This window comes from Nyctibius grandis, chromosome 4 (assembly GCF_013368605.1).
Source record: "Nyctibius grandis isolate bNycGra1 chromosome 4, bNycGra1.pri, whole genome shotgun sequence".
NCBI classification, from domain to species: Eukaryota; Metazoa; Chordata; class Aves; order Nyctibiiformes; family Nyctibiidae; genus Nyctibius; species Nyctibius grandis.
This window is the reverse complement of record NC_090661.1, coordinates 49894802-49914395: the sequence shown is the minus strand read 5'-3', so window position 1 is coordinate 49914395 and position 19594 is coordinate 49894802. Positions and strand designations below refer to the sequence as shown.

General features: G+C 34.5%; 1 protein-coding gene across 1 annotated transcript in view; it reads left to right on the top strand.

Annotated features, from left to right (window-relative positions):
- CEP128 (centrosomal protein 128) overlaps positions 1–19594 on the top strand; it is a 127909-nt gene that overhangs the window by 73615 nt on the left and 34700 nt on the right. The window contains 1 exon segment of the mRNA XM_068399239.1: positions 18530–18579. Within this exon segment, the coding sequence (XP_068255340.1) occupies positions 18530–18579 (50 nt within the window).

Here is a 19594-nt window from a genome sequence, read left to right as displayed (position 1 = left end):
ATTACTTTCTTGATTAGTTTAAAGCTCTAGGAACAGCATTTTCTGAAAAGAATGTTTGAATGTTGTCTGTATGGAAAAACATTTCCATTTGCAAAGTCAAATGACCAGACAGTATGCCATTTCTTGCAAGACACCATATCAAATGGAAAATCCTAATGAAAGCATTTCATTCTAATGCAATGTGCTTGTAATCCATGGAGCACATTTTTATTAAGGAAGAGTTCAAAGGACAGAATTAACTTAAAACCGTCTTGAGTATAATGCAAAGATTGTAAAATTGCCAAAATATTGTTTTATAATTTCAGAAGCAGAAACTGAAGAAGTTACTGTTTTAAAAAATATGATAGAAACTTACTGTCCCTTGTTAGTAATGTATGCTATGAAGAGCAGTGTCACTTTTTGTACAGGTGTTGTAGTTATGCCTTTAAAACACATTCTTCAGGACAGTATTTTGGCTCCCATTACCTTGTTAAGAAATGCTGTGACTTTCGAGGAGATTGAGTTTGGAATGTTTCTCTTATCTCTATCTTGAGGCGGGACAATACAAGGAGGCTGTATCATGGGCAGACAATTGTATAGTTTGCAAATAACAGAAAAGCTGAATTTTCGTTCACTTCTTGGGGAAGGCACTGTAGTGGCTTTTAGCTCAAGCAACGATGGTTTCCAGAGACCTTGAGTAGAAGCACCCTCTCTCAAAGTACTCAGCTCCTAGGATGCTGTCAGTAAAAGTATGCTTTATAATTTTTAGCTAATGCTTAGTGGTGAGATGCCTGAAGTAATATCAAATAAAGGTGAAACCTTAAGATCCAAAGGACCGTATTGCTTAGTCTGAATAGAATTCAATACAATAGAATCATTATTCTGAATTTTGCCTACCTTTCTTCTTCTCTTGGGTTGATTTTTCTTTTTCTTTTGAGGCATTCATAAATATTTAATCCATGCTAGAAACTGAAGTCATCAATTTAAAGAGTTTGTGACTGACTTTATTACCCCTTTACAATCTCATCCCATATTAATTTCTTCTGTTAAGAGATTGTTAAGAGCTGGAACTAATCTAAGAGTAATTTTAAAATTCAAACAATTTTGAAGGAAGAAATCTAACTTTACTTTTTTTTGCTTACAGAGCAATGAAGCAAGCTTAACGCTCAGTTTACAGGAAAAATATAGGTAATACTTTACTTCAGAATATATAGACTCCATTATTGAATTTGTATATCAGTCTGATGCTGTCAATCAACACAAGCATTTAATTGCATGAAGAACTGTTAAACTGAGTAGTTTCATTTAGATCTCTGACCTTCTATCCTGCATTGTTGAACACAATTGAGGGTACATTAGCAAATGCATCTGTAGAATCCAAGGGGAGGTATAGTGGGAATAGCAATAGTATTAATTAAGAGAAGACATTTGGAATATTTTCAGATAAGTAGGAAAAAAGAAAATTTCCTTCAAAAGATAATATCATTGCTTTAAAGAAAGAAGCTTTTTCATTATTATCACTGTTTTAGTTTATCAAGAGGAGAAAATGTAAAAAGTCTGTATAACTCAAACTGTCAGAGGCTAAGAAAGTCTTTTGCCTTTCAAGTCCTTGAATACATGCCCAGGTCAGGCTAAGGAAAGAAGTGGGTTCTACCAGGACCTTACAGCTGTTTGGTGATCCATAGTTTCCCCATCAAGTTCTTAATGAATATTGTAAATTGCTATTTTTACCAGGAGCATATTTAAATTGTCAGAGAACTAAGTTTTTTAGATGCCTTGTTTCTGTCAAGGCATGAGATGTGCAATGGAACTTTGACGAAGTTTGCATTGCATAGCTTCATGTCATCCTTGTTTTCAAGGAAGGAGGGACTTCCTTTTCCAAAGTTGTTGAGCTGATGCTTTTCAAGCGTATTAAAGGGATTATAAGCATGTTGGGCTACGTTTTAGTGTTAAAGTAATTATTTTACTATATGCCTACTCATTCTTCTTAAAAGCTGGAGAAATATTAATACTTAATTCTTGGACAATAAGACTTATGTACACAGACTGGTTAAATGACATTGTACCATGGACTATTAATGCATTACAGTGAAGCACGTGCTGCTAGGAAACAAGCAGCAGAGTAGGATTAAGATCTGACCTTTGAGGTTGGAATGTTTCTAACTTATTGCAAAAATATTTCAAATTTGAAAAGATAAAAATATTCTATCCTTCCTGATATATGTTTTTTATATATAGTATGTATATAGCATAACATCTCCAGGCTGCCTTCTGACATTGTGGAAGATTTCATTGTGAAAGGAATAAAAACTGGAAGCCTCCTAAGATTTCTTTTTTGGCTGTTTTAGAAATTACTGTATTTTAAAATCTGATGTGTTTACTGTACACTGCAACTGGATCTCCTGTTTTGATCTGGTCTTAAAACACTTCAGATTCTGGTTTCTAAAATAGCTTAATTAAATAAAAATAATTCTTTTGCAATCTTGCTGTAATCAACAAATTATGCTTGTTATATGGAAGAAAATTTTGATTTTCAAAGAATTATTTACAATAAACCCAGTATTATTACTACTAGTGATGAAAATCTTCATCCTTACTGTGATTGAGAATTAATGGTATGTCTATGCAGGTCATTCAGCTGTACGATTATGCATTTTTCATGTGTTAACCTGTTATCATAAGAATGGGAGTTAATGTAAATATTCTTAATTCACAAAGTTAGAATTTGTTCTTTCCTTAAATGGTACTCTACAGAATAAGTATGATTTCATTTGAGCATTTCATTTGTTGCTACTCATCTTGTAGAGTTTTTGAAATTAATTTCTCTTTTTGTTGATTAGGAATTAAATAGTGCAATTTGATGATAATTTGCTAGCTTGCCATAATCTAACTTACATGAGCAGTACCATTACAGTACTGGACAGATCCAGGAACCACTCCTGCTGCATCTGGGTTTGGCAGAAATGTCACTAATCATAGTGTCAGTTCACTTAGGTACCAGCTGTAATCAGGGCTTTTTTACAGAGCTGTATAAGAAGTGTGTGGTCATCAGAAGCTGTGTAGCTTCTTCCTCCGTCTGAGTCACCTATATGACTGCACAATTTTATGTTTCCAGGTCAATACAAAGCAGTGTCAGGTCTTGTACCTTAAACTTTGAGTATATTCTGTTCTCTTCTGATGTAGTGCATGTGTAGACTGGCTGCAAGTTGCACATCTGACATTATTCTTTTTCCTGAGCCTTGCTCTTAATCTGGGGCCTGTAAGAGACAACTATGTTTTCTTGGATTAAATAAATTGTTTTAAAGATTTTATTTGCCCTGTCTCAGCAGAGCAAACAAGATCCAACAGAAACAGAGTTTATTCCAGAAGAAGTTCTATTACTGTTGTCCTTCAGCCTAAGTACACCAGTTTGCTAGTATATAAAATATACATGAAGACCAGCAGCAGGACAGACGTTTACAAGATACAGTAGAAGTTCTTATTCAATGGGAAAAAAATCTCAAATTTTCTTTGGCAGAAATGAACTTTAAGCATCAAATGTGTATAGGAGAAGCACAGTTGTGTGTTGCACTGTGACATTATACTATGTGTAAAGAATAGGGCTAGAAAAGACGCTGTCAGAAAGTTTGATATAGTCAAAGAAACCTGGCATGATTAATTTCAAGGATTACTTTGAAACTGAAAGTTGTCTATGATTTGTATTTTATTCTCATTGTTTAAATCTTATAGAATGTCATACAGAAAAAAAGAAATCTGGTCCTTATGTTTACTAAAAGACCTTGGGAAATAAATATGCTGGCAGCAAAAATGTAATGTTGCAGCAAAATGAAATTATACTAGATAAAAGGATACAAACTTTTGAGTAAGAGGCATAAAACAGTTTCTGAAAAGTAAAACCAACTTTTCATTTTGGTTATTCTCTTGTTTTCTGGAAGAAGTTTAGAACCATGTTTTCACAGTGCAAAACATTTTTCTAGGGCTAGGGCTTAAACCTTTACTTTTAGGCTCAGGAGCTTTAATTTGCTGTCATTGTGTTTTGTTCTATGCAACATAAAAAACACAAGGGAAGAGAAATTTAGCCATTTATTAAGATTGCTAAAGGATATGAAAATCTTACGTAAACAGTATGAATTTTCAACACAGAATATGTTCTGAGAGACTAGTTTTTCTGTAGAGTTCTCAAGAGGTGTAAGCAGATCAATGCAAATTTTAACCTATGTCTCATAACAGTTACACCCTTGAGGGGCATATCCAGTGAAGCACATGTACTGTTTGCTTGTTACCTCTCTGTTCTTGATGCTGTTGAGAATTCATTCCTAACCTGGGAGATGATGCCCTACCTGTTGAAAGCACTTTCTAGGTTTCTGTTTGTCAGTATACTTCATAAAGTGTGCTACAAGAGGCATTTATCATAAAAATAATATTAAACATTTTATCAGCTTTGATATGAATGAATTTCAGTTCATTCCTAGCATTTTGTTGAGACTAAACAGACATGCAACTATGATGTAAGTAGTTACAAGATTAGGTGTGTAGGATATCCAATGTATTCTGCCATTTACAGTGGCATTTTTGTGGGATTCCAAGAGTCATTCTGCCACTTCTTTGCTAAATGTTAATTAAATGTCTCTACCTGTAGAAATTATGTAGTGTTGGGAGAATGGGATAAGCAATTCTAGAATACATATAACTCCTTTGCAGCTCTTGTCAGCCTTGTAAAAAGATTTACAATGTCTGTAACAAATAAGATTTTATAATATGCTTATTATACTGTTCGTACTATTTATTTCTCCATGTAATCTCCATTCTGAGACTAATTTCCTCTTACCTTTTTACTCAGTGAAAACAGCAGTGTAAATTTGGTTTTGTTGTCATCAGTTTCTAAGAATTAGATTGATGAGAAATAAAAAGTCAAGTGTCATTTGAAAACGGCATATACTCACTGCACAAGAGAAAAAGCTCTGGTGTTGCTATTCAGTTTGTTAAATTGGGAAAAAAAAATCAATTTATGTTTATATCCCTTGTGCATGAGAAGCAATGACTTAAATGTTTAACATCATTCTCCTCTTAATATTGTTTTCTCTTTTAAAGTATAGTAGATTTTTTCCCTCAAATCTATGTATTAAATGTTTTTCTCTGAAAAATTTACTAGAATTCTTATACTGTAGATTTTTGCAGATGGCTACATGGAGGGGAATAGTAAGTTATTGCATTTAGATATTAAAATTTTCAAAATAGGGTTTAAGATAATAAGTGAAATGTTGCCAGTCACTGAAAGTTAAAACTGTTTACCAGCTGAGTTGGTAAGTCTCATTTGTATATCTTCAGTTACCATGGGACAATACAACAAGAGGATTGTCCCACCAAGGAAGAAACTCAAAGCCTCACTACAGCTGAGAAAATTAGGAATAAGAGTTACTATTATGGCTCTCTTCATAATTGCCAGCTTACAGTTTCTTGCATCTTCCTCTAAAGCATGTGTGGGGAGGTGGGGTGTTATATAACTGCTAATTGCATTATACTGTAGTTTCTAATACCTGTCTAATTACAAAGAAGGAACTTCTGTAAGTTTGGGGAAGTTCTCTTGCAACGGGATTCACAGACCTCTGTGTGTACGTATGCTTGGTTGAAGTAAAAGTTTTCTTAGAAGCTGTTTGGGTCTTAGTGGTACTTAGTGGTTACTCTTCTGACAGTTTATTAAAATCCCAAGCTGCTAAAAGATCCCTTTTTTTTCCGAGATTGGTAGGGAAACTTAATTTCAGGACCAGTATCTTTCATCTTCTGATGTTATCTGCTGTCCTTTGCTGCTAACGTTGCAAATAGATTGCTTAGCTCTGATCTTCAACCAGCCCAATTAGGAAATACACTTCTAAGCTCCAAAGAATTGCTCAAGTACCAAGTGTCGTTGGCTAGAAAAGCTTTCTGGTTTGCAGCAGACAGCCTCCTTCAGTGTGCCCAGTTACTTCAATTCCAATGAGTTGTACTAGCTGCTTCAAAAAACTTGATACCCTTAATCTTTGACCCTTCCCTTAGCTGTTAGGTCCAAGATCAGTTCTGTGTATTTTTGCATTAAGATATGCAGCTGCCTTTCAGATGTAGCCGAAAGGAAATTTGCTGATATGCATAAATATGGTTGGGATGATAAACATCAAAACAAGAAAAGCCTAGGATATTAAGGCAGAGAACTCACTGAAGAAAGCGGCATTCAGTTTCCTGTTTTGTCATTTATATATGCCATACCGTAATTTTTATGTAGCTGCTATACCCATAAACATATCAACATAATTTTCTAAAACAAGAAATGACAAATTATCTTTTGAAGCTTGCACGTAGTGAATGAAAACAAATTAAGTTTCAGTTGTTTTCTGTGTACTGCTGGAAGATTTTATTCATCATCAGAGAGGAAATTGTTCTCCATTCAGGAGAGAATTGTAACAATTGTATATTGTATATAGTGATAAAACAGAATGTTCAACTCTATTTTCTGTTTAAAATGTCAACTATTCTGAAGACTTCCCTTTGAAAACATTTCTTACTATATTATATCATAGAATGGTTTGGGTTGGAAGGGACCCTAGATCATCTAGTTGCTGATCTTTTTTTTTTTTTTTTTCCCCCCAGGTTGTGTAATAGGCTTTCTAATCAAAACTAAGGGAGAAAAAGCCATTGGTCAGTTAGCTTGGGTAGATCTATGCTCCAGACAGAGGTGTGATTACAGTTCACACACAAAAATCTAAAATAATCATGAGTTTAGTGGGTCAGACTGCAGTTTCCCATTTAAAGAAGCCATTTAATGTCACTGCAGACAAAAGGCTAAATTCTTGCTTCTGTTTCTCTCACTCCCATCTGTGCTACTTGCTCCTTTCCTTGTTTCACATCTGCTCCTTGTTGGACCCCTCTATAACCGTATTTTACTCGCTATTAGCCACATAGGACTGTCTGTGGTTTTTGCCAGTATACTCTTTTGCCAGGACAAAGTAAGCAAGAGTAATGCACAACCAGAAGCAGGGAGCAAAGAGACGTCCAGTCCATGCCTTTTAGCAAATGCAATCTATGATGTGATCTGACCACATCTGGTGGAACTACAGCACTTAGTGCTAGCACCATTTTAGCTGGGGTTGCACTGGCTTCTGTGGGACATGATGTAGGAGTAATTACACAGTCATTAGTACCTAAACTAGCTTGTTTAAAGCTAACTCCTTTAAGTAAAGAACTTCACTGTAGTATAAATGTGTTATTAGACGGTTAGGGTAAAAGTTTGCTGGCTTCTTAGCCTCTTGTAAAATTTGAAGTGTTTATTCAATAGTATTGTAGGTTAGATTTTCTAAAAAAAACTGTTCAGAAGATTTACTTATAGGAACATTTTTGCCAGCATTCCGGATGTAATGCTGCACGAGTAATCAACACCTATATACATGATAACAGTTGCGTCTCATAGTATAATCAAGTAATTATTGAAACACTGGCATTTAAGGCCTTAGAAGCATTGATAATCTTCACAAAATGCTTAGTGGCAGTAATTGAGCAAGGAAATGGTATCTGGGCCTACTTACAATTGAGTGATTCACAGGTCAGCAACAGGTTGCTGAATGGAAAGGCAAAAACTTAACATACCTTTATTCACATCATCTGGTCTGGACCTTTATGTGGTGTATGGAAGATATTTACCCTGTCACAGATGATAGAATTCTGTACAAACTGTGATTAAATCTATTTGAAAAAGAGTAGGTACACCTACCAAAGAGAATCTTGACATCATTGTGATTGATGCTCTTCAAGATACTACCAAACCCAAGTATAAGATAAGGACTTTCTATGAAGTGCTGTCGTTTATCTTGAGTGATATTTTTTCATCTAGAGGAGATTCTGCTTCTCACATGTTGTCAAATTCACATTCATGCAAGCTTGTAGAAGAAAAAGCAGTTACTTATCAGGCTTTTTTTTAGAGAGGATGTCAATATGATTTCTAACAACTATTTACTAACTGGATTTGCAGCATCTTCAGCTAGCACACTTTTGAAACAATGAAAATATCCTTTTTAAACCTTTGTAGAGATAGAAATCATGAGTGAGATCAGACTTAAATGAAGCAAATGTGTGCTGACCCAAAAAATGTTATCTTTAAAAAAAGTGGAAAAAGCCACAGAACGCAAAATGACCAGTAACTGCTGGTTACTGTTGCAAGTTACTATTTTTCTGTCCTATACAGTAAACCTGGTAGACCAGTGTCAAAGGGCTCTGTTTTAGCACAATGTGTTCTATTTGGCCTTTTGTTCAAGTACTCTAGCCAATGACTTATTTGTGTATTTCAGTCACTAACTGCAACTGAGTAGATGGTTGCAAAAAGCCAATGAAGCAGGTTGTTTCCCATTTACATAAACATTTTAATTGAGACCTGTGTTTTCTTTGAGTTTCTTGAGTGTCAAAATAATTTCTAAATTCAGCGGATCTCAATTTCTTCAACTATCTTTATTTTTAGGGTTTTTAATCCTATTTTTTCCTCATAAGAAACTCTGCATAGTTATAACTGAAAAGAGACTTCTGTGACTGTAGTCAAACCATGCCAATCTAAGGATAGTATAAAAGAATAGTTGAAGTCTTTATTTTTTGATAGGTATTTCAGTAAATAGTAGCCAAAAGAAAAGCATTGCAACATACTCCAAATCAAGTGTTTCTTTTCAAATACCAAGTGTAAGAGTGTTAATGAATTCTCTTTGGGATATGTATCTTTGATAATAAAAAAGATGAAGTTTGAAACTCCTTTCTCTGGTGCTGAAATTCAAATAATGTTTTAATTACTAAATTTAATGATATGAAGAACTTTGCCATGAAGAAAGTTCATCTTGCACTTAAAAAAATTTCTGTATTTTACCTGTGAGTAGAACACATAGCCCAGAAGCTACAAGGACTAGAAGAATTTCACAGTTGTTATTCTTTGAGGTTTGGATTTTGTGTTAATTGGAAGTGTTGAAGTGCAGTTACAGGACAATGTTCCTTAGCTCTTGTAAGAGGAGGTCATATGCAGTAACAATGCTGGGTTTTCCTGCTATGTTCTATCAGTTTTTCATCCTTAACTTGAGCATTTTAAATGGAAAAAATAAATGTTATATTGACACTTTAGCCTCCTGGTTTGTTTAATCAGTGATGTCTGTATTAATATTGCTATGATGACTGTTGACAGATACAATTTTGCACAGGACATAAAGAACATTACAAGATGTGAGTGGCTTGCAATTATTAGGCCTTTTTTTTTGTATTGTTTAAATCGTTGTTTTGAGGATAGATTCAACGAATGACTTTATGACTTTTTTTTTAATCTTCACAGCAACCTTCTGGTTACTGCAGATTTATGTAGTTTTTGTAAGGAGATATTTAATTTGTAATCAGGAAATGACAACATCCTGAAACTCCAAACTGTTTTCAAAGGAGCCAACCAAGATATTAATTAAAAATAATTGAAAACTGCAACTGCCAAAATGGTATCTGGTATCTGGTGTGTCCCATTTTAATTTTCATGCAGAAGCCATGCCTTTCAGATAAACTTTTTCTTTACTAGATCAATTTTTCATGGTTTTGTTCAGGTTTTTTCATTGTACCATTCTTGACATCTGTAGTTCTTGTTTCCAGACAAGAAAGTTTTTCTGTCTGTTTAAATTATTAATTTATTGTGAAATATATATATTAAAATAAAATTTAAAAAAATCATTAAATAGACACACAAAGGGAACTTCAGCTCGTAGTGGTTTTCTCTGTCAGTAGAATCATGGTTTAGTAAAGGCTTCAAATAAGAAAAGCTATGGTAGTGTCATCCTACAGCAGATGAAGCAGATTGAAGTCCATAGTGCAAGGATACTCTCTCACAGAGGAGATTTAATACTTCCTGCCAAGGAAAAGTCGTTGCCTAGGATGAAGACAAGTTGGTTAATGAGGCTGCCAAAAACTGAAATACAGGTGGTCTGACTTTATATGCTTTTACATCTCTCTAGGGAAGAGTTGAGCAAATAATGTTTTGCAAACAGGTTTTCTATAGCTCTGCAGTTGTGGCTTACCAATTTTTCAGTGCTTCTGTGAGTTAATAGCTATATGCTGCTGTCCCACCTGTGCTGATTTTGACGTACCATCTCTCTAGATTCTAGAGGAGACCCTTGATTCTGTTCTGGCTGTAATTCAGCTTACTTATTTGGACACTACTTCAGAGAACAGACAATACCTGGGAAACCACCTCTGAATTTATAATAGTGGCAGCTGTTTAGAGAAGACAGCCGTAGGTCTAGATGACAAATCTCCATAAAGATTTGCATTGCCATGTGGACAGTTCCTCTTCCAGATACAAAGATGTGTTTGGCACTCCTCATAAAGATTAGTTGGTATGCGTCACTAATGACTCAAGAGCCACAGTAAGGTCTCTAGATATGATCCACTGCTCCTAGGAGAGCCTCTCTTTGAATAATATGCCACACATACTCGTTCTGTCCCTCTACTGAAAAGTCATGTAGCCTTTTCTCCTTTTCCTTATTCTTCCCACCCTCTTTCTCTTTTTATAGACATCCTTCTCATTAGACCTTGCTTTTACTTGAATCTGTTGTGTTTTTTTTTCTCTCGATTCATGTGCTGTGAAGTATGCAACTTGACATAAAAGGAGAAAGAATTTTGGAGTAACAGAGACCAAGAAAACATTTCAGATTTAAGAAAATTGAAAAAACTCGGATTCTGAATGCTGACTGTCAACCATACTCTGCTCGCTACAGAAGTGAGATTGTTCTGCGGTTCTTAATATAGAGCACTAGTCTCCAAATTTTTTTGATTAAAAGATTTTTGAGCATGCACACCTAATATATGTATATTTATTGATTGATAATAAATGCACATATAATAAATATACATATGTATTGATAACAAATAAATATACACACCTTTGGGAGTGCAACTCCACTGAGCTAGAAGACCATTATTCTGTGCCCTGATCACGTTTTCATAATGGAACCATCTTTGATTCAGAATAAGACAACATTTTTATTTTATCACTTCAAGGTTAGCCCTCTGATATGTCCATATCACTAAGTGTTTCTTACTGGAACTTACTAAAGCATCTAGGAAGTTATGCTTCCTTTGTGTTTGCATCACAACCCTCCCTCTTACTCCTCCTACAGTAGCTTTCAATTGAGAATCAGTACGGTCCAAAATAAGTACGGTAGACATAGTTTAACATCTCTCTCCCAGCTAATAAGTTAGGCAATTGCTAAGACATCATGAAATTTTGTGCTGTTATCACCTTTTGCGCTCATAAGGATATCTTTTGTGTGGATTTTAGTGCACTTTACTTTAAGCCTTACATCAGCTCTGTGAAGATAGGGAAATATTTTCTTTAGTGATTTTTAAGTGAAGCACAGAAAATTTCCCAGAAGATACTAACATGTATGGCAGAGCCAGGAATAGAACTAAGAAGTCTTATGTAAGCATTAGAAAAAAAATTTTCATTCTTTTATAAAGGCCTCTTTTAAAAATGCATAAGCAGCACATTGGAACCTATAACTTTTTGTTTGGTAATCTTGTAATATAGTTTTCTGAATGTGTATAATCTCGTATTCAGACCAACTATTTCACTGCAAGCATATTGGACTGTAGAAGGGGGTTATAGCAACTGGACATGGTATCTTGTGTACTAAAACTGTGTATGTGAAATACACATGTATCCACTCTTGTACTTTTGAATTCAGTGTAAGGCAGACACTGTAATAGTTCAGGTAATGGTAGGTACAGAGGGGTTATAGAAATGATGAGGAGAATTTGAGACAGCTTCTTGGGACTAATGAGAAGTTGGAAGAGGTTTTCTAAATGAACTGTGGGAGATAGTTCACTTTTGAGTGTCTGCATCAAATACAAATCAAAGTGAAAAGGAAATAATAAAGAGAAATAACGGTGTGAAACATAAGGAAGAATTATTGAAGGGAGTAAATTAGAAGCAAGATTTATACATGTAAAGAAGACTTTGAAAGACCAGACATAATGTTTAATGCAAGAGGAAGCATTTTTTTTTTTACATAGTACGTGCTTCAATTATAGAAACTCATAGTTGCAAAATGTTCTAGCATTGAAAACAACAAAAAATAGGTTCAATGAAGAAAGAATGAAGTTTATGGAGGTCAGATAGATTGTGGATGGTCCAGATGCAGTCCTTTTTCTTAGGAATTCTCTCAGCTGCTCATTGCTGGAAACTGCCATTAGAGTAAATAATAAATTTTTCTCCTCCTGTCTTAATATCCACTTATGCTTACTGTCTGAAGTGGGATGTAGGCTGTGTGATTTTTAGGCCTGACCCACCACTAATTCCTAAAAGTCTCATAACAGTTGTGAGCAGGAGTATGACTTGAATAGAAAATTATATCAGAATCTTAAGTTGCACTTCTCTGTTTTGTCTCACGCGCCCCAAATGATTACTTTTCCCTTCCATATGTTATACTTTTCCCAAAAGTGATTAGCTTCTTTGCAAATAATGAAAAAAAAACAAACCTGCCTAAGCCTCAGGGAATAGAAAGAAAACACAGTATGTTCTGTTTCCTGCATAGCAATAAGTCTCTTAGGGAATCTGAACAGTGAACTGTTTCCTCCTCTCTTAGCTTCAGATGCCTTTTTCTATTCTCTGTTATGATTGTGGGTGCTGCTTCAGGTTAATGCAAACAAACGCACCACTGTAGGTTTAAGAATCTGTTTGAAGTTCCACAGCAAAAGTAAAAGTGTATACCTAAAAGGTATCAAAAAACTGAATTAATCAAAAAAACTTCAGTTTTGTTTAAAGTATATTCTTTTGAAATAGTGACTATGTTACTTACTAAAGACTACAGTAGCTAATAAATTGCTAGAATTTATAAAGGCAAAGAATATGGCAAAAGGTAATCCCTTTTTTTAAATGGCATTCCTTTGAGTTTGGAGGTCTTTTTACATATGGATGAGAAAACTGTTGATTTAGATACAGATCAACAGCTGTTTGATTCTTGATGGTGATGAGCGCTGCAGTGATTGCAGTGGTGGTAACTGAATTATAATCTTTAAAGATAGTGGAATGTGCTCATATTAATAATGGACTAATGGACTAGAAAGCTCTAATCAGTATTAAAAATCCCTTGAGACTTCTTACGTTTATCAGAAGCTACAAATAAAAAAAAACGCAGTGAATATTGAGTTTGGCCATGAAAACTATTAAATGAAAACTATTAACCATCTGAATACAATTCCAAAAAAACCCCCAACATTTGAGATTTCTCCCTACTTAATCTTCATTCACTAAACCTATGAATGCAGTGGGGATGAAACTAGTAGGGTAGAAATATTCTATATTTTAGAGATACTGTATGTTGTATTGAAGTGAAACAGTATCACCTTTGACTTCAGATATTTGTCTGTTTTTTAAGTCTTGCTTGGGTTTACATAAATGCATTCTGAAATACTTATAATTTATGGGCCTTGTTCTACACTAGCAAAAATTAAGGTTCTAAGAAGTATCTATTTTTCTAGAGCTCTTTTAAGATAATATCATGTTTATATAGAAATTCCCTTAATGGCTTACATGCATGGCAAGTACTGTTTCAATTAGAGCAGTTTGAAGTGAGTCCCAGTACTGTTTTACATCTCAGTTGGGTTAGTGCCAGGGTGATTTGTGGTGTCTGGCCTGACTGCAGAAAGGTCTAGCCTCATTGAATAATCTTGTAGTATTGAGTGTTTCTGGACCGTGACTGTTGTGAGGCCATTCACCAGAACCCTACTAACACAGGTAGAAGGTGAAACTGCAGTTGTTCTGTCCCTACTAGCCAGGAATATGTCTATTCTGGAACATTTTGTTTAAACCGGTTCAGTCAGAAACAGCTTAATTCACACCCAAAAATAGGGCCTTCATGTTGGATTCACTGTGTGAAGGGAAAAACTTGTAAGTGGTGTAATATGTGATTAAACTTTGCTGTATAGGCATGTGCAAGGTAAGTAATTTCTAGCTGAGAGAAACTGGTTTATTCAGCTGCTTGAAAATTCCTTCAGACTTGATCGAAACCTGCTTGTCTACCTTGTGCATCTGCAGGAATGCTGCAGTATCTGTTTGGGAGCTTTGTGGGAAACATATCCAAATGATGATTGAAAGCTATGGGATGTGTATTTGAAGTAAGAATGATAGGAAAGACTTGAAATAAATTTACTGCAAATTTTGATCAAAGCAAATTTAAAGATAAAATTATCAAGGTGTCTAATTAAGTGATTTCTCAAGAGTTTGCCATCCTCTTCTGTAACATAAACCCTAAATTTCTATGGTTCCAAATTTTGGGAAATCAAAAATTGTTTTACTAATGTATAACCGAAAGCCCTGACTTGTGTTTTAGAGAAGAACTGTTCTTAGCTTTATGATGTAAAAAATACATTGACGCTTTTCTCCAAACTGCCATTCTTTTCTGGTAATAACCTGGATTTCTCATTTTAATGCCACATAGTAGCAGTGTTTTGTGTGCTATATGAGTTGCTATATAGTTTCCTGTGTGACCTGCAGCTGCTTCAGAGGGTGAGAGTCTTGAGTCAGATCTGCCAGCAGCTTGCAAATATATTGGATAGTTTACAGCATATTAGCTATGTATGCAGAACTGAATTGAAGTGCAAATGTCAACTTCAGAGTAATCTGAATCACATTTTAGGATTTTTGACTATCTGACCAGGTATCTGTGACTATAAGAAATGATTTTGTATACAGTTCTGTATTTGTGCATTCCCCTTTTGCTAGAACAATTAGCAGGTACCAAATTTAAATTCTTAGTGGTGAACATACAAATCTGCTATTGATCCAATTTGTTGACTTGTCTCTGGCACTTCAGTCTTCACAGAGAACGTGAAGCAGAATGTGGTCTATCACTATCTCCGGTTTCTTAAAATGGGAGGTCGTGCAGTGTCTGAAATCCTGTTCCTACTTAGTAATAATTGAAGGCTGTTCAGTGTTCTTTCTAAAAAAAACCTATGATTTTTAATTCAAATTCTTGGGAAGTTGCTTGCTCCAGGTAATATAAAGTCAATGTCCTGTTTCCTGGCTTTGTTACTCCCAGCACAGAGGTAAAGGAGTTGAAGTGCTTTTTAACATTCTAGAGTTAGTTATTGGCACATTAATGGATCAGCTAGAGTAAATAAGATAGTACCATTGTACTTTAGTCATTCTAATCAATAAATATCTGCTCCTAAATCTATTTTCTGATGCTTTTCACCAGCAGTGAAAACTACAACTGGGGGGATGTGTGTATGTGCACGTGAAAGGAGTCTGTCTGAATAACCGCATACCTTTTTTCCTCACTTATCTGAGAGTTATGATGGAATATAAAATCTTCATCTCCAGGTTAATATTTGCACTATTTTGCAACTTACTATATTGTTTCAGTGTCAGGCAAATTGCAAAAGATAATTATTCTTATGGAATATTTTAAATCATAACCTGTATATTTCCTGGAAGTTTGATGAGATAAATCTAAGCCACTGTGGTATAAGTGCAAGGACACTCAGTTGATGTTCACTGATGCATAGCTAAACGCAATATAAACCTTAGATGATTTGGAGTTTAACCACCGTAAATAAATTATTTTTGTAAAACTACACAAGCATGTGATCCCTAATTTTGCAGACAATATCCTGAGCTTGCTGTTGACTTTGAGCAGTATTAAACAACTGAAACATATTTGATTTTTTAAATAGTTTTAGCTTATAGCTCATTGTAGGATTGCAAGCTTCATATTGAGCTAAAAATTTAAAAAGGAAATAAGTTGATGAATACCTATTTCTAAAAGTAATTTCTTTTGTTGTCTTTTCCCATGTATTATTCATCTTTTGGGAAGAACCATCAATGCCTGAAGGTGCCTTTGTAATGCTTTTTCATTAAAGCTGATTATTCTAGACAATCTATAAATTGATGTGTTCCGCACCCCATGAGAATAATGATATATTGCTTTGGAAAAAAACAAGAACCCGGTGGTTGTATTAGGCCTTGAAAGATGATCATAGCAGGATTGTTCACAAATGTAGAAACTCATGCCACTGTGCAACTTCCTTTAGGAAGGAAAGTTGTAATTAGAGAAACTTGGAGGCTGTTCACAGGATGAACGAAAGGAGCCTCCTCTAGGGCTAGTGACCATCTTTGCTATATTACAGGCATGATGCATTCTCTATCTTAAATTTATTGTAACATTATTTTCTGGCGCTGAATATATAAAACATATTTGCCCAAGAACTTAAATATGGGAACTGTTTTACAAATTATAAAGCAAAGCAACAGAGCTCTTCAGATCAAGTAAGCAAAGACCTTCTGACGTCATAAATAGCAATGTTTAAAAGAATGATACAATATGCTGTATTTTTATGGGACTTATTGTATAGCTGTTTAATATGTATTGCATTAATATTTATTTTTTTTGCTTTAGTTTTGGAGAAAATATGCTATTATTTTAGATGGAATACTAAATGGAATCATCAGTTTAAATGCAGAACTTGGTTCTTAAATATATGGTCATAAAAGGCAACTCTGTAAAGTACCTGCCCTTCAATACCTAACTGCCCTTCTGGGGACAGAGTTTTATGAAGCATCCTGCAGGAGAGCCAATTTAGGCAGTGCTACAATAAAGTAAATGGATTTTAGAGATTGCTAATTTCAGATGCAGAACTTTCAAATCTAGAGACTGTTAGCAGAAATTAGCTCAGCTTACCTTACATTTATAAAAGGCCTTTGAAAAGAATCTTGTAGTAACATACTTTTCACTTAGAACAATCATGTCTGTACAGCGAAATCTCAAATATTGCGTTAGAATGGAAATAAAGCAAAGTGAAGTATAAGAATCTTTTTTTGGTCAGATGGAACATGGGGAAGAATCTTTTATTTTCCATCCATTTCTCGTAGACTTATTCCTCCCTCCTCATTTTTTTTAAAAGCTAGTGTTACGATACAAATTTTTACCAACTCAGTTACAATACTGGAATATACCCAAAGAAAACATACAGAGCAGCCACTTTCCAAACCCAAATTCTCACACTAGCTAATGTTGATGGCTGCACATTTAGCTAGAGTAATTTATATGGCAGTTGAGTCACTGTACTGGAAAGCATACCAAAGAACAATCCAGAAAAACACGAACGTGCCAAAAGAAAGTGAAGAAACAGTACTTTTATTAATTTTAAGAAAGGATTTGAAAAAACTGCATAGAAGCTAGAAAGAAAGAACAGCAAGTCAATCTCTCTGCTTGTGGAAGAAATAACTAAAATTTTGTACGTTATCTACGTCACTTTTAAAGGACTGATGCCTGAAAATAAGTCTCAAATAATCTGAGTGGAGTCAGAAATGGATAATAACTATGAGAAAAGAGGTAACAGGTTAGGGTGCTCACAAGGAGTCTTCATAATGAGAGAAAAGAGAAAGAAAATTAAAAGATTAGAGAAATAAAGGCAAGAAGGCAAATTCATGTCAGTAGAATATGTTAAGTAGTTTCTGTTGTAAATCAATGAAGCTAATCTTTAATAACCAAACTATGCATTTATCAGTAATCTTTATTTGTTAAGGAAGTATACACAGGTACTTTCAGTTAGCTGTTCTGTACTTGGCTGCTGAGGGAATTAACAGTCAGAATTCAGTCCTATGAGGCTGTCAAGGCAATTTCGTAATCTCATAACTCTCCAAATTGCTAGCAAACTGGAGAATATCTTGATTCAAAGTCAGTCTCTGGCTTAGTTAAAGTAGTGCTCTTAAGCAAAACTCAATGAGTTTTATAACTTTAAGATTTCCCAGAATTCTCAATATGATGAAATTGATCAAAAACGAAATTTTAATCATAAAATAAGTGAAGGAAATAAAATAGAAAAGCAACTTGTGACATATCCCGCAGAACTCAAACAAATTAATTTCTAACATGAAATGTTACATATGTGCATGTATGTGCCAATGTATATAATTGTCACACAATTGAATACAAGATATTAGGATTTTATGGTGTAAAGACTATAAAAAACTTTTCTAATATGTTTGTTACAGTGAACTGGCTATTTCCATTATCAAAATTGTTCCATTTTAGTGAGAGAGGGTAATTATTGTAATAGCGAAAATTCTTTGCACTCGTTTCCCCAGGGGATGTTACTCAGTTGTTAAAAAAGTAACCTAGAGTAACTTTTCATGTATAATTACATGGCTTTGATGATCTACTTCTGTTTTAGATCTAGTTCTGTTTTAATCAATTTTCAGAGTGAATCTCTGATTTTTTTCATTCAATTCTAAAATACACCAAAAGATTGATTTAAGCATAGGCAAGTTTTTCTGTGAATTTGAATGGTTTTTTTTTCCCCAGTCAAGCTGTCGTCTTGTGGCTGTTTTTTAGTCATCTCAATAGCCCTTGCTTGGAAACAATCATATCACTGACACGTTTCATCAATTAGTTTAATTGAAAAGGAATGTGAAAGCTGTAAAACAAAAAACTCACTGACTGTTTTACACAGTACTTTTTCTGTCAGGCCACAAGACACAAAGTTGAATTTACAAGTTCCATTTTTCATTTTACAGAGCTACTAGAGAAGACCCTCAGAAGAGAGGAAGAAATGGGAGCTCTCCAGGTATACTTTCTATTTAATTAACTAGCTACACTTTTTGTCACCCTTAAAATTACTAAGTTGTATTACAACATTACGATTTTCTGAACTCCCTTGTGTCTTAAATTCAGCTTTGGAAATATATGCAGCCAAATACAGACCTGATAACTAGTAATACTCACTGCTAAGTCTACTGAGTTGCTGCCTGCCAATTAAGTTGCACATTAGAGAAGATTGAGGTAGTCAGCATTGTCCTATGAGTCAATAAATCTAGTCCATCAGTGGAAAGAATGCTGCTTTTAAATCACACTATATACTGAAGTTGTTCTATATACTGATGTCAGCATTCAGAACTTCAAAAATGCTTCAGATTCTACTTCATTGGTTGGGCTAGGTTTTCTAGACTGTGCTGCTTTCTTCTGTATATCTGAATAAAACTGAGAGTAAAAGATTTTAAGTAAATATTGTAAATCTCTGAAACATAATCACCTTCCTGAGGAAGAAGGGATAAGTCAATATATGCTAGGACTGGATACAATATGGTAAATCCTCACTGTATGGCATCTAGCAGTAAAGCTGCTTGTGCTAAGCACTTTAAATTTGCACTTAGAAAGTAAGATTTACTCTAGGCTCAGCTTTGGAGTAGTATTTAAGCATTACAGTCAGAACATACTCGTTTGAAATGAAAATGTCTAGGAAAGCAAAACCAAGCTGTAGTGTCTAAATTGTGAGGCTCAGGAGATTATTAGGGAGGGTAGTGAATGTATTCTTCAGAATACAGAAGGAAAAGAAGACATTTTTTACAAAAAATGACAGCAAACTATACCAAACATGAATATAGTAAAGTTTAGATACAATATGAAGAGTGTATCAATGAAGCAGCATTCTATAAGTGTACTGGAAGCAGGACATTTATGAGGGAATTAATGAAGATAAGACTGTTAAGGAAAATGAAATTATACACTGACCTGAGTTTTGACTGTAGGAGTTTGAAGATAAGCCTTCTCATATAATAAATAGAAGGCATTTTGAGGGCTAG